The sequence below is a fragment of the Elaeis guineensis genome, chromosome 6 (genome assembly GCF_000442705.2).
Source record: "Elaeis guineensis isolate ETL-2024a chromosome 6, EG11, whole genome shotgun sequence".
In the NCBI taxonomy this organism is placed as follows: domain Eukaryota; kingdom Viridiplantae; phylum Streptophyta; class Magnoliopsida; order Arecales; family Arecaceae; genus Elaeis; species Elaeis guineensis.
The window spans coordinates 11,051,495-11,065,469 of record NC_025998.2 but is presented as its reverse complement, the minus strand read 5'-3'; the positions used below and the strand labels follow the sequence as shown (position 1 = coordinate 11,065,469).

At 35.1% G+C, this 13,975-nt stretch overlaps 1 protein-coding gene across 1 annotated transcript; it reads right to left on the bottom strand.

Annotated features, from left to right (window-relative positions):
- Nucleotides 1-3,335: 3,335 nt before the first annotated feature.
- Nucleotides 3,336-10,895, bottom strand: LOC140858462 (3-deoxy-manno-octulosonate cytidylyltransferase, mitochondrial-like). The gene is made up of 8 exons (XM_073259165.1): nucleotides 10,432-10,895; nucleotides 9,652-9,697; nucleotides 8,771-8,857; nucleotides 8,569-8,693; nucleotides 5,975-6,114; nucleotides 5,821-5,872; nucleotides 5,548-5,658; nucleotides 3,336-3,670 (listed from the first exon to the last, which is right to left on the bottom strand). Exons 1-8 carry the CDS (start codon nucleotides 10,666-10,668, stop codon nucleotides 3,578-3,580), a joined length of 891 nt encoding a protein of 296 aa, XP_073115266.1. The 5' UTR covers nucleotides 10,669-10,895; the 3' UTR covers nucleotides 3,336-3,577.
- Nucleotides 10,896-13,975: the final 3,080 nt, after the last annotated feature.

Sequence of the window (13,975 nt, the reverse complement as noted above, 5' to 3'; positions counted from 1 at the left end):
GGATTTTTTTGCTAGAAAATGCAAGTGATTTTACTATTTGCAATATGATACGTTTTGTTTTGCCCCCCTTTTTTTTTTCTTTTTTGCCTTATTAATCTTTTGCTAGAATTTATCGTCTATTTTTCACTGTTTCATATGGACTTCTGCCTGCTTCAGCAAATAGTTCAAAAATTCTCACACCTAAGCTCTTGCATTTATATTGAGCTTTCAAGCGAACTGAGCAGCTCACAAGACGAGTTCAAATCAAGCTTCGTTCAAAGCTGAACAAGTTAAGGTTTAACCAACAAAAACTTGAAAGTTATTTCAATTTGAATCAAAATTCAACTTGCTCAACCAAGCTTGGCTCGATAAGACTTGAATGTATTAGTATTACATAGATTATGGAAGTTGGCTAGAGATTTTAATTAGTATATTTTATTTATTCTTTGAGTCAATTAAATGTTAATTTAGGCTTGAACCAAGCCTATCAAACTTGAATCCAACCATAATTCAATCTTAAATCAAGCTTGTTACAAACTAAAAGTGATTTCAGCTCAGCTGAAGATTATTACACTAACCAATCAAGCTCATCTTTAGCTCAGTTAGAATTAAGAACTCGCACAAAAAAAAAAAAAAAAAAAAAAAAAAATCTTAGATTTTAAGAACAAAATTAATTTTAAACCAATCTTGATCAAATCCAAGTTCAAATAAGCTCCGCACAGTTACACCTCATTGAGAGAGAAAGGAATGCCATAGTGGATTGGCTAGCAAATAAAGGTATGTTATCAAATACAATTAATGAGTGGAAGAAGCATTATCCAAAAGAGACATGGAGTTGGTTGTTAGGGATCCTTTTTTCGGATTGTATAATGTAGGCCTTATGGCTCACTTATTAAATTAAAATTTAAGAACAATTAAAAAGTTCAGAGAAATGAAGATACTCTTGCCATTGAACTGAAAATGAGGCATATGACTGGGTGGAAAGGGAAAAAAAAAGGTTATTGGAGATCTTAAAAATTTACAGCTTTATGTGCCAGTGATATACAAGCTGATGGATGATTGACGAGGATCAATGTTGATAGCAGGTTGGTGCTTACACATAAATTTCCATGGAAGCCATTTAGGGTTGAGCTTCGTGCCCAGTTAAGCTTCAAATTGGATTTGATAAGTGGCTCAAGTGGCATTAGTCTAATTTCCAATCTCATCATGGAATCTGAACGTCCAGGTGGTTGAAATCTTAAAGGCCATTCCCACCGTGATGGCCCTTGTTTTGTTCTTATCTATTGTATATTAAATCTTTCTTATTTTTGTATTAATCTTTTTTTTTTTTTTTTGAATAACAAATGGAGGAAGAAAGATTCTTCCACCAACTTTTATTAAATATGTATTAAAGTATTACATTTACGATGATAGTAATTGGCAAAAGACTAAAGATGAGAGGTCTCAATGGTTAGAATGGTGGAAGAAGCAAAATATATCATCGTCATCCGACCTCTTTCAATTGATCTCATGAAGCATGGTACTAACTTCAGTAGAAGAGATTGATGTCCAGCCTTTAATTAGAGTGGTGGCCCATTTTGCAAGCTCTGTACAGACTAATGCTTCAAACCTAAAGATGTGACAGTTGCGCTCCTTCCATATTTTTGTATTCATCTTCTAATTTTTAAAATTTATGTATCCATTGCTAAAGTATATTTTCTTTAGAATTTAGATGTATAATGTATTAGTCTTCCTGTTTGCCTTCTTTAATCTGATTTCTATATCCTTGTTTGTCTTTTAAGAGAGAAATATAAAATTTAAATATTTTTAAATTATATTTATTATTATATTCACATGGTATAAGGGGATTAGTGTATACATGGTGAGCTGATTAATTATGAAATTATCAAATCAGCACTTGTAGGTCCAATATTTTTTTTTTTTAATGCATAAAAGACCATAAGATATCAAGTATTTGTCCTTGGAGATAAGATGCCAACTAAATATGCTAATAATTGCTGGCATACATAAATAAATTACCAAATATAAAAATGGAATGGCATGGAAAAGTGAAAGCTTTTCTTTTGCCTAATTTTATTCCTTCGATAAAAACTCCTTTAACTTGGTAATAGTTTCTATATTTTAATCCATCCAGAGACGAAATTAGCTCCAAACAGAAAAACACAAAATGTAGATCTTAGCTATGTGCAGTGTGATTGGAGATTGGTCCGAGGTACATGCCCAAACAAAACGTAGATACGTAGCATTCACAACACACCTCCTCTATAAGAGCGCATAACATCAACCTATACGTAAAATTTGATCTTCTGTTTCATTGAAACAATTCAGTCTTCCTATGTAGAAGAAGTTATGGTTGTTCCTAGTTATTAAATATTCAAGAAGAAATAATCGGAGGAAAAAAAAAAAGCTTAAGATAGTGTGGAACAAATCTCTTCTATTTTTCCATGCTTGTAAAATTAATTTGTCCTCATAGCTGAGCCTATGAGGTACCTTTGCATCCAATAAGGCATGGAGGGGCCAATGGCACCCGTATGCTTGTAAGCTTGTGGTGGATTTCCCTAGTTACTTCCACCTATTTCTAGCTTTAACCAGTGTAGACGAAAAAATTGAGGAATAATAATCAGTCGTAGTAGTTAAGAACACTTCCAAGGAAAAGAAGCTAAAGATTGATCATTAATTAGAACAAAATAAAGCTTCAAATCATTGGAATGGTATTGAATGATTGGTTGTTCTTGACTGAAATTGGCAACAACAGATAGATATAGCCACCAAAATTATCGAAGTTTATGGGAGTCACAGAAAAACAGGGCTTTGCAGTGGAAATGGATATAAGCTTCACGGGGCCTGCATGCTTGCTCGAGGACCGTATGCAAATCACTTTGCTTTCCAAGTTGCAATGCGGGTGACCTTAGTTGCAATGGTGATGAACTTAACCAAGCATGGAGTCCAATTATTTCGCGATATTGGATCCAAAATAATGCTGCAATAAGAACATCTAAGGAGCTATAAAATCTAATCACATTAGACAGAGCTTCAAATCATTGAAATGTAGTTGACTAATAGTGGGTTGGTTGATCATTAACACAAAAAAGGTCCCACAGATAGCAACAGCTATCAGAAGTATTATCAATTATCGAAGGAGCACAAAAAAGATTACCGGGTAGGTGATAGCTGCTAATTTCTGGACCAGTTAACCAGTTAACATGAGAATGCGTTTGGAAAAGATACTTATTGCAGAAACCACCAGGGCTTTTTTAGATCCCCTGGCGCTCTCTTGGTCCTCTATATAATTCCAACATCTCCAATGACACCATTTCCTTAATGAGCTCATAACATTTGCAGCATTTCGCACCAGCTAAGAGGGAAATCACCAATTTTTTATTGCCTTGGAATTGTTGTTGAAATGCCAATCATGGTAAATATGACCATATACTAAAAGCTAAATAAACAACATCTGCTGAGAATAAAATACAGGGAACTGAGGGAAGCTGAAAACTAAATGAAAAATGATGTCAATCCACTTTGGAAAATGCTGCAAATAAGGCTTTATTTCTGATGTATGCATCATATTTTTTTTTCTCCATACATGATTTCTCTTCTATGAAATGTTTCTCTCTCGCATGAGTGCTTCTATTTTTTCAACATCTTCAGGGGTGTCTACACCATGGGCATCATGGTCAACCTTGATTACCTGCAACAAAGCAAGATGACATAGGAGAGTACGTTATTTACTAAAAGTGAGGCATGAGAAGACCCATCATGTATAATGACAGCAAAACCGCTTGTTTTTGATGACCTGATCCTCATGCACCACCCCCAAAGACTTGTGGATAGCCAGGGGAGTTTAAACAATGAAACTTTTGTTTATAATATTCAACAGAAAACCGGATACAACACTATATGTCATTGAACTAGCAAAAAATTTGTCTTATTGTGGAGATCAAGTGCCAAGGATAGAAATTTCACATTTGATGCACATTTTGGCTAGCTCTAAATCATTTCTGGAGAAACCATTCCATTGGTGGACAGGCCAGCTCTGGCAGTTTAGGTGGCTCGTATCAGTATTGAACTGTTTCTCAATTTATCTTTTTGGTTGTAGATATTATCTGACTCAAAATTTTGGAGGAAAGTGGACTTGAGGAACAGTGTACGTGTGGGTGGTGAAGTGGGAGGGAGGGAGGGGGAGAGGTGTTTTTATAAAACAGGTAATTAGACTAAGATGACTTGCTTCGAGTATGGGCAATATACATGTCAACACAAGGAGGTGGTTCCAGTACAGAAATTAATGTCAGAAAGTTCCTAGCTCACATTTGTTGCAAGTATGTTGCAAGTGGGTGGTACATGAATGTGATCTCTTGCATTGCTACGATGGTATAGCATTTATGGAAGAGCAAGTGTAAAGGTATATTTTTGGAACATAGGAAGCATACCATACAGCTGATATGTTTTGACCTGAGTACAAGGGTTTCCGGAGGCTACAGGTAACTTCAGATGAAGACTCAGCTATGACACAACAAGTAATTAGGGGGTCATGGTCCAGTGTCCACCACAGCAGGCTACAAACCACAAATGGATGGCACCAGGAGTTCTGAAACTATATGCCAGATAACAATGATGACAACAAAAATTATAATAATAAACTCTCAAGTAGTGTTAAAGACCATATTTCACTTCAGATTAATTAGCAGAGTCTTGTTGTTAAATGTGAATTGTGTTGCTCGTTTGAAATACTAGATGTTGAGACTTGAGAGCATTTGTCATTCCACTCCATTATGCCAAACTCCCTGAGACACAAACCTAATTGCTACTAACACACTTGATCTTGTCAAAATACCTAATCAAATCACATCCTCATTATGTATTTTCCTGGTGTTCATTATTTTGAAGTATAAAATTATAATATGCTTTTCATTTTCAAAAAATTAATAAACAATAAAAATGTCATCATAAAATACCATGACGAGGGAAAAAAAAAAAACATCCCACAGAAAATCCCATCTTGCTCTTTTGTGGTTTTCTGGTTCATTGTTGGCATATTTCTGAGTCATTTTGATTATGTAGCTTCAAGCAGCTCTGAAGTGCTGAGCTGATTCTGAGATACATCACATCTTGCACCCAGTTGACAAGACAATGATAACAGAGATTTAACACCTTGATATGACACATGCATGAGTAAGTTTCACTAGAACTTGTTAGAATGTATATGATGAAATAATAATAAAACAAAAGAATGTCAAAAAAATTTTTTAGAAAAAAAGGCAATCTAGAACATAATACCATTTTCGGCCAAGTGGAACAAGATTTGAAACCTTAGCAGGCCTACGTCTTGCATGTTAAGTATTGTTAAAACTTGATAGAGGACTGTTATGCTTAATTAACACAAAATAAGGGCCCAAAGAAGTCAATATAGAACTTATATGTCAAATTGATGCTAGCAACAAGTCCATATGGTATTCACAAACAGGGATTACAGGAAACACACTCATCTCAATGATATCAAAGAGAAGAAATGCCCTTTGCCTACATTATTCCCAAAAGGAAATATCAATCTGGATATCTTAGAATTACCTTCATCTTGTATCCATTTTCAAGAACTTTAAGTTGTTCAAGGTCTTCCTCTAGCTGCAGGGGAGTGGGTGGAAGCTGCGGATAGATCCTTAAAAACTTTGAATCAAAGCTCTGGCAAGACACAGGAACACTAATATTAGCAAACACTGCAAGACATCAATATGTACTTGATATTGACATACAATAGAATAAATGCTAACTATAAACACTATCAGATAAAAACATCCTGATGCAAATTTGATAGCATACAAATATCCTGAGTAGAACACAAACCTGAATGCCCAAATGAAGTAGATAGGGAAATTGTGGGTTGACTTTTCCTGACCTGAAATTTGTGCAGACAAATTAAAAATAGAAATGATGAATCAGGATATACCCATGATATCTCATGACAGAACATGTAAAATGAAATACATGAATAACTCACTTGTTAAATGGGATCAAACCCCTTGAGAAGTAAATTGCATATCCATGATTATCCACCACACACTTTACTCTGTTCGGGTCAAGTCCATCTTCAGGTTTCAAGGATGTGACAGCAGTACTGAAAACTGCATCAGGAGCTCCCTGCTTACCACAACGTACTTCAGTTAAATGATGAATAGAAACTTATAAAATTAAAAAAAAAAAAAAAAAAAACAATGTGGAGTAACGCATATTATTCCTAAACTAAAATAGATAGAACTTCTATCCGCATGATGGTGCAGCAGCCAATGAATCCTTACTGCTTATCATTTAATTGAGACTTGGAAAAGAGTAGGTACAGATTTTGACCATATGAAATTAGCTCAACAGTCTTTTAACTAAACACACCTAACTGCAAGTATAGGTTGATTCATCTATATTAAGATGCTTCCTTAAACTGGATAACATAAAGTTTAAAATCTAGTAAGTCGTTACACTAATGGTGGGCTGTAATATGCTTTTCAGATAGTCAAAAAGTATACGCCATGGTTCAGCAAGAACTAATTACCGTGATTGCAAGGACGGTTAACCACTTAATCAAGAGGACAGATAACAAACTCTCAGATTTCTTACAACCAGGAAGATTACTCAAAAATAAGCAGCTTTCCTGTAACAGAAAAACATACACACAAAAAAAATTTGCCACCCAGAACATGCAGCAATTATCATAAATAACAACTTTGTTCTATACCCAGAATGATGATAACTCATACCATCACAATTGTCATATCTGGCACAATTCTTAGTTGGGCTAAGATATATAAATTATGCCATTTACCAACCTTTTATTTTCCAATTGCCAATTACCAGTCCTTTTCCCCTTTTTTGATCTTTCTTCTTTTCCTTTTCCTTTTTTTTTAAAAAAAAAGCATAACTTTTAGTTTCTTTTTCACTAGAAACAATAAGACTAAAGATGCCTGTCCAAGCCCAGATGGAAATATAAGATGACAAAACCCTACTTCTTAGAAGTGTTAATGCATAATGAGATTGAGAAAGATCAAAAGTGCAGAAGGCAAGAAAAAAACCCTACACAAGATTCTTAAAATAAACTTTTCTCAGTTCAAGAGAAACCAAATGTAGCCTTAACTTAATTAGACAACTAAAAACAATGAAATATATACAAGGAAGAAACAAAACTTGTAACGACCCAAGACCTCACCCAAAAAGCTAGTCGGAAGGTATTATTTGAATTCATTGGGGCCTATATAAATACCCAAGATCTTTCTAGTGAATAATCGATGTGGGACTAAATACATATCTGTACGCATTCTCACATATTCCCTCTATTTAAGCCCTGGCATGCTCGTCAAGCTAAGAGTCCAGATCTATATATCCATTCATAAACACTATGATTGGCCCATAGTTAGCCCCAATAAACTCATACTACAGTATCCCTTAGTCCACATAGGTTATGAACAGAGTCCACTCTAATACCATTTGTAATAACTCAGGATCTCATCCAAAAAATCTAGCCGAAGGATATTATTTGAATTTCTTAATCCTGTATATGTACCCAAATTTTTCTCAACGCATAACCGATGTGGGACTTAATACATGTTTGCACGGATCCTTATAAAACCTAATAAAAGATCATCGAGTATCTACTCATAGCCATGGCAGCTAGAAACAATGATTGAGAACTCAAGTTAAATTCCATCAAATTTATGATGTCACATCATGTCTTTTGTTTCAAATAAGAAATTATCAAAGACTCAAGCTGTAATTTATATCAGCACATGCATGAGAGAGAGAAAGAGACCTAAAACAGGAACAGCAAAAGAGGGAGCCCCAAGTGCAGAAGGTAGCAACCAGATCATATAAACAAAATGAAACAGCACACTAAATCCTACAAGTAAACAAGAAGTAAAGTTGATCCACAGAAAATTTGGCAACCATGATAATGAGGACATTATGAAGGTCCCTAAAGTTTACTAAACTCAAATTTCATTTTAAAAAACAGAATATGGATAAATCCAAGTTCACTTAAATGAAAGGGAGGAAAAGAAAGACATTATCCATCGCTTAACTATGTATGGTTATTTTATGCAGTTGGTTTAAAGATCGAACGCAAATGTTGCTTACTTTTATTTCCAACCTATTTTCAAGGTTGGTTTCAGGGTTGGATTCCAGAAAATTTTGGAAAGGTTCAATAGCTCTTCTACACTAGGATTTCTAAAATCATGATACCATGCATTCGTGTTGTTTTTACAAGAAAAATTGGATGCTTTACTCAATTCCTAGGATTCTTTCTAAATTCCAAGGTTCGGAAAAAACTATATGAGAATAATAACTTTGGGTTAAACATGTTTTCTTCATCATGAGAGCTGTTAACATTATACAGATTATAGAGGCAACGTGTCCTGTCCTTATGTGTTTTTGTGAAATAGGTAAATCCGATAAATGTTGTTGAAAGTTGGCCAGCATAGGAAGCACAGGAGAAGTTGATACAACTCCTCTATTCTGCAATGTAATGGCTCATAAAAATTCAGAAATATCTAATACAAGCTATATATAAGTAAAGACAAGAAACTCAACAAGCAATGTGCAAGTAACAACCTGCAAAGCTCTAACAACACCATCTATTATGTCCGGTTCAATAAGAGGCTCATCTCCTTGGATATTGACAACAACATCATAATTTTTTCCAAGCTTCTGAAGTGCTTCGTTACAACGTTCAGTCCCTGCAGATGAAACAAAGCACATGATAATATATAAGTAGCTTTAGGCACTTGGAAAAATAGAGAAAACAAGAAGGTACCATTTTTGCATGATTCTGATGTCATTATCACATCAGCTCCAAATTCTCTACAACATTCTGCAATCTTTTCACTGTCCGTTGCCACAACTAGTGCCAAAGAAGGGAGATCCACTTAGTGTAAAATGAACAAGGTAAAGCATCAAAGTGAGAGAGATGTTCAGATACTGCATTACCATGACAGCCACCACAAGACTCTGAAATAGAACACCATGTCCTTGCAGAAATTGTTGTTTTGCATAGCCCAATAGAGCCAGCCAAGCTCATTAATTATAGCCGAGGCTTTTTCCTAGTTATGTATGCCATGATTAGCATGCGATGACACAAAATATAAATTTTATCTCCTTTAATTGATTACTTACTGACTCTGTACACAAAATTTCAATGCCTTAAATCCTCATCCTTCCAATCTCCAGTTATTTTATCTATGAGGGCAAGTTTCAATGCTGCTATGTCCATAATCCCAAGTTTCACATGAGTTTCTTTATATGTCTCAAGACAGATGTAGGATAATTTAAAACAGCATGCAGTTAACAATTTAGACTTCATATAACAATCATTTTCGTCAAAGGAATAGCAACTTCTATGATCAAATTTTTTTTCAGCTCTTCCATTTTGTTATCAACAAAGTTTTGTTTCCTTTTAATCAAACTATAATGCCGTTTACTATTAAATAATAATATTAACCTGCTGAGCCTATGATCTCAGTATGTTGATTAAAAATATGAACTTTGTTATCATCTATAAGTTGGTCCATCCAGCAGCTTAATCTAGTTTTCTAGAAAGGTCCTCAAGAGATAAAAATTGCACCACACAGAGCATAATCCTATTATTGGCATCATACGAACTGAAAACAGAAAATGCAAATAAATAATCACACGTACCAACATGGTCCAAAGTAGAAGCCAACTTTGCTCTCTCCCATGTTCTCTATAAAGTCATTATGAAGAGTCAGTGGAACAGAACAGTCACACAACATTCAGTAGAAGCCATCAGAAAATACAAATGAAGGTGAAGGCTCAATTATATATCACCAACAAGGCACTACAGTATTATTGTAATTGTGGAATCTCCAACAACTCCACGAATCATGATAGAACTATGCAATGACACACAGATCTGTCAATCATATAAATAAGTGGACTGTAATCATTCCAAAACCCTCATGTTCATGTTACTGTACCTAATCAATAAAATAACAATTCTGAATAATAAACATAAGTCATTTACAACATTTATTCATTCATTTTTATATCAGATTATTAGATAAAAGGAGATATATTTTCCCATTTTAGCTTTTTTCTCTACACAATTAGTTTGTGTCTAGAAAAGCATTAACTGTGTGTGCAGTAAACCAATCATAATTATTCACATCAGTGTAACGAAACGTCAGCAAAGATGAAGGCATACGAAGCTCGCACCATAACCTCAAATTCCAAAAAAAACACACACACACACACAACAAAATCTTTCCAGCTAAGATGCTTGTAGCTCTATTTCCCTATTTAGGGTAAGCAAGCTCACGCCCTTTTTCCTTTTTCACACAGTAAAATTAAACAGCAAGCATTCAACAACCCAAAAAAAAAAAAAAAAACTCTGTAATCTTAAAAAGGACGAGAATTTTAACCAAAACACTGTATGAAACCCTAGATTGGACCTCAAACCTGGATCATGGGTTTCCGAGGATCCGGACCAGGGGTTTCCCCTCGAACGCGAGGAGGCAAACCGGGCTGGGATGATCCCACCACCCGGCTCCGATCCTTCCTGAACCACTTGAAGTACACCGCGGCGTGGGCGCCAACCGCTGCCACCACTGCCGCTCCGACGACCAGCGCGTGGACAACCCAGGCCCTGCCGCTCGTCGCCGACGAGGACTCCGACGAGGGAGAGCAAATCGCCATCGATCCCTTCACTGTACTGAGAAGACTCGAATTTTGACAGAGGGAAGTCGGAATTGGTTAGAAGAAATAGCAGAAGAGATTGGTGGAGAAAATCTCCACGGATCCACATCACGTGCAGGCTTGACGTCGGTTTCCCAGCGGCGGCATTCCATTATTGACGTCTCCTGCTAAGAAAATGATATTTTTTTTCTTCCCCGTCTGTGAAGTCGTGGAATATGAATAATTGAGCCAGAATAAATTAGCGGGGATTCTCCTCATTTTGGAGTGGAATGCTTGGTGATTGAATTAAATTTCTTTTATCCAAGAGACTCCGTCGATCGCGTCAGATAAGATACAGGTCAGATTGTACATAAAATAAATTAAAAATCTAGATCCAAATCTAATCATTTTATTAGATACGTAATCTAAATCGATTCTATAATGGACTGCATCAAGTTGAACGAGTTGAGCGATTAAGCCATTGTCCCCCCTACTTTTATTTGTCCATCCATCTGTTTTGTAGAATGCGCTATATCTGCTTGTTCGTTACCATTTTAGGGTGCAATGAACGATGAATTAGGTATAAAACTAGATCTTTCTAGTTGAGACCCAAAATAGAGGATTTGAGCTCATGTGAATTTATTGCTAATTTTGCGTTGATGTGGTGAATTTTGATTGCACTTTGGATGCCAAGATGTTGGACTCAACAATCAAACTAAAGTTTTCTCTGAGACTAATCTGTGGGGCCAAATTTTATGTGCCGGGTCAAGATTGAAGGGGTGAGAATTGGCACTAGTGTGCGGTCATCAGAAATAAAGACTAGTTTACATAGTTTATGTGTGGCGTGTTTGAATTTAGTTATGCAAATAGAAAGATTTATTTTGATTTGCATCAAGCAGCAAAACCAGCTCAATGCCACCATAGCTACCACTTGAGCTATGTATTCCCTCGTTTGATTGGTCGATAGAAGAAGCACCTGAAAAGGATCGTGGCCTACAATTTTTCTGTGTCTGGATGCTTAAAATATATCCTTCCAAATTCATGGGATGCTGATGATATATTTAAACTTTATCCTCTGTTGGTAAAATTTTATTGGAGCTAGCAAACTTCCACTATTGTATTTGAATCCTCGAAGGATGGATAACATTAGGTAATCAAGCTAACCAACCAAACACCACTTAAAAATAATAAAAAATTTTATTTAGATAACGAGTGAAAAAAAATTGATACTTAACATCTTGATTTGGAGTTTGGAGAAGAAAAAAAAGTAAAAAAAATATATTAGTAAAAAAAAAGAAAAAAAAAAAGAAAGTATATTTTTTATTCTTGGTTGAGAGTTTAAAGAAAGAAAAAAATAATTTTTTTTTATTGGTTGGAAGCAAAGAAGAAATGAAAAAAAAAAAATATTACAACCTTCTTTTACCATTATACCTTTGAAAAGAATCCCATAAACCTATTAAAGGTATCAAGAAAAGATCTTATCTTTTAATTTTTTCTATCTTTTCTTTTATTTTCGTTGATTTTTCCGTCCATAGGAGTCTCAATCGGATGGGAGACTTAGATAGGAAGCTTGAAATAAGCATTAGGATTGAAATTTAATATTAATTTTATTTTTTATTATTAAAAAATAAGATGGAAATTATAAAAGATTCATTAACTTTCAATTCCTTTCTTTCCAAATCTGTTTGATTTAAAGGAGAAAAAAATTATAAATTTAAGAGAATTTGTATTCTCTTTATTTCTCTTCTTTCCTTTCTTCTCTTTTATAAAAAATCACAATCAAGAGAAAATGTTAACTTTTTCTTCCATTTTTTTTTCTTCTCTCTTATTATTCTCTCTCAACCAAGATGTTAGAGTTAAGATCATTTTTGATGTAACTACACTTTATCCGTCTATGGTAACATCAGACTTCATTTAGCTCATATATGATCTAGAAAATGGCATTTAATCTATTTGGGCTCAATACCACACTGCTATGTTGCCCATCTATGTAAAGTAATAATTTCTTCATTGATTCAAGTGTTTATTTTTTATATAATTTTCACATTTTTTTTTCTCTCCAAATCAATAAGTCAAAGCTTTTTCCATCCAATCAAAGCCTCTTTCCACCAAACCGAAGGAAAAAAACAAGCAACAAAATGATAAATAGATATGTTGCAATTTTTTTTGATGTTAGATTTTATGAGATGATTTTTTTTAAAATTTTTCAAGAATAAATATTTAGAGATTGAGATTCCAAAAAAAAAAATATCAATTGTGAAGAGGAACATTAGATTATTAATATTAAAAATCATAATATTGATATTTTGGAATATAGATAGCACAATTCTTTTCTTCTTTTCCAGATTTTTAAAATACAATATAATAATACAATTTTTTTATAAAAAAATAAATTAAATTATTAATTTTTTGCAAAGATAGATCATTCATACAAATCTTGTGTGAATACATCTAAAAAGGTCAGAAAGTAAAATATCTCTAAATTCTCCAGGGGCCACCCCCAAGGTAGTCCACAACAGATCCCTCCACAACATAGGCTGCCACCTAATCTGCTATAGTATTTACCTCTTTGAAGACATATCTGACTATGGGTACAGGACATACGAAGAGCAAAATGGATATATCCTGCAAAAGAGGGTGGTTAGCCGCTCCCTGTATACGCTCCTGAATCCAGGGCACCACAACAACTGAGTTGCCCTCAATAGCTATATGGTCCACTCCGAATGTCTTCATATATATACAACTGCTATCCAGGCTATACGAAGCTTTACTCCAGGAACTATTGGCCCAAATAGGTAATGGACCCCCATCGCTACTAGATTGGAGTCAGGCCCTCAAATGACAAAGCCAGTGCCACCACTCTGTCCCTAATGCTCTCATCAAATTAACCTTCAGGCATCCTAGAGGTGGGGGCTCTCAAACGATGGACACCCGTCGATCACTACATGAAAGTTCCAGATCTCCGAAGCCTAGAGGTTACATCAATCAACTCATGCACCAAGATCAGGGCTCTTTCGAAGATGAACCTTGCCAAACACCTTCTGGACTCGAAACTATACTATTCCTGACTAACCAGATATGCAGGATGATATAGGAAGCTCGAATAGCAGCCTCTCTAGATGTATCACTACCAGCCCTCTACCTCAAAAAATCAATAAAGGTCCCAATCGAATCCTTTGCTCGAACAATCCAGTGATGCAGACCCATCAAAAACCAAACCCGGTCTAGCTGAAGGGCATAAAAAAAGTGTGTGCCCCACCGTCTCCTCCTCCACTTCATAGTTGGGATAGATAATTTGAATATCCATATGTCTCTCTCTCTCTCTCTC

Bases quoted from the DNA above. Each gene is read 5' to 3' on its own strand.
- LOC140858462 (XM_073259165.1), bottom strand. From the start codon at position 10,668: ATGGCGATTTGCTCTCCCTCGTCGGAGTCCTCGTCGGCGACGAGCGGC. The intron at 6,115-8,568 runs GTTGTTACTTGC...TGTGGTAAGCAG, and splicing joins GTGTTGTTAGAGCTTTGCAG to GGAGCTCCTGATGCAGTTTT. The intron at 5,873-5,974 runs GTGAGTTATTCA...CACAAATTTCAG, and splicing joins GGTTTGATCCCATTTAACAA to GTCAGGAAAAGTCAACCCAC.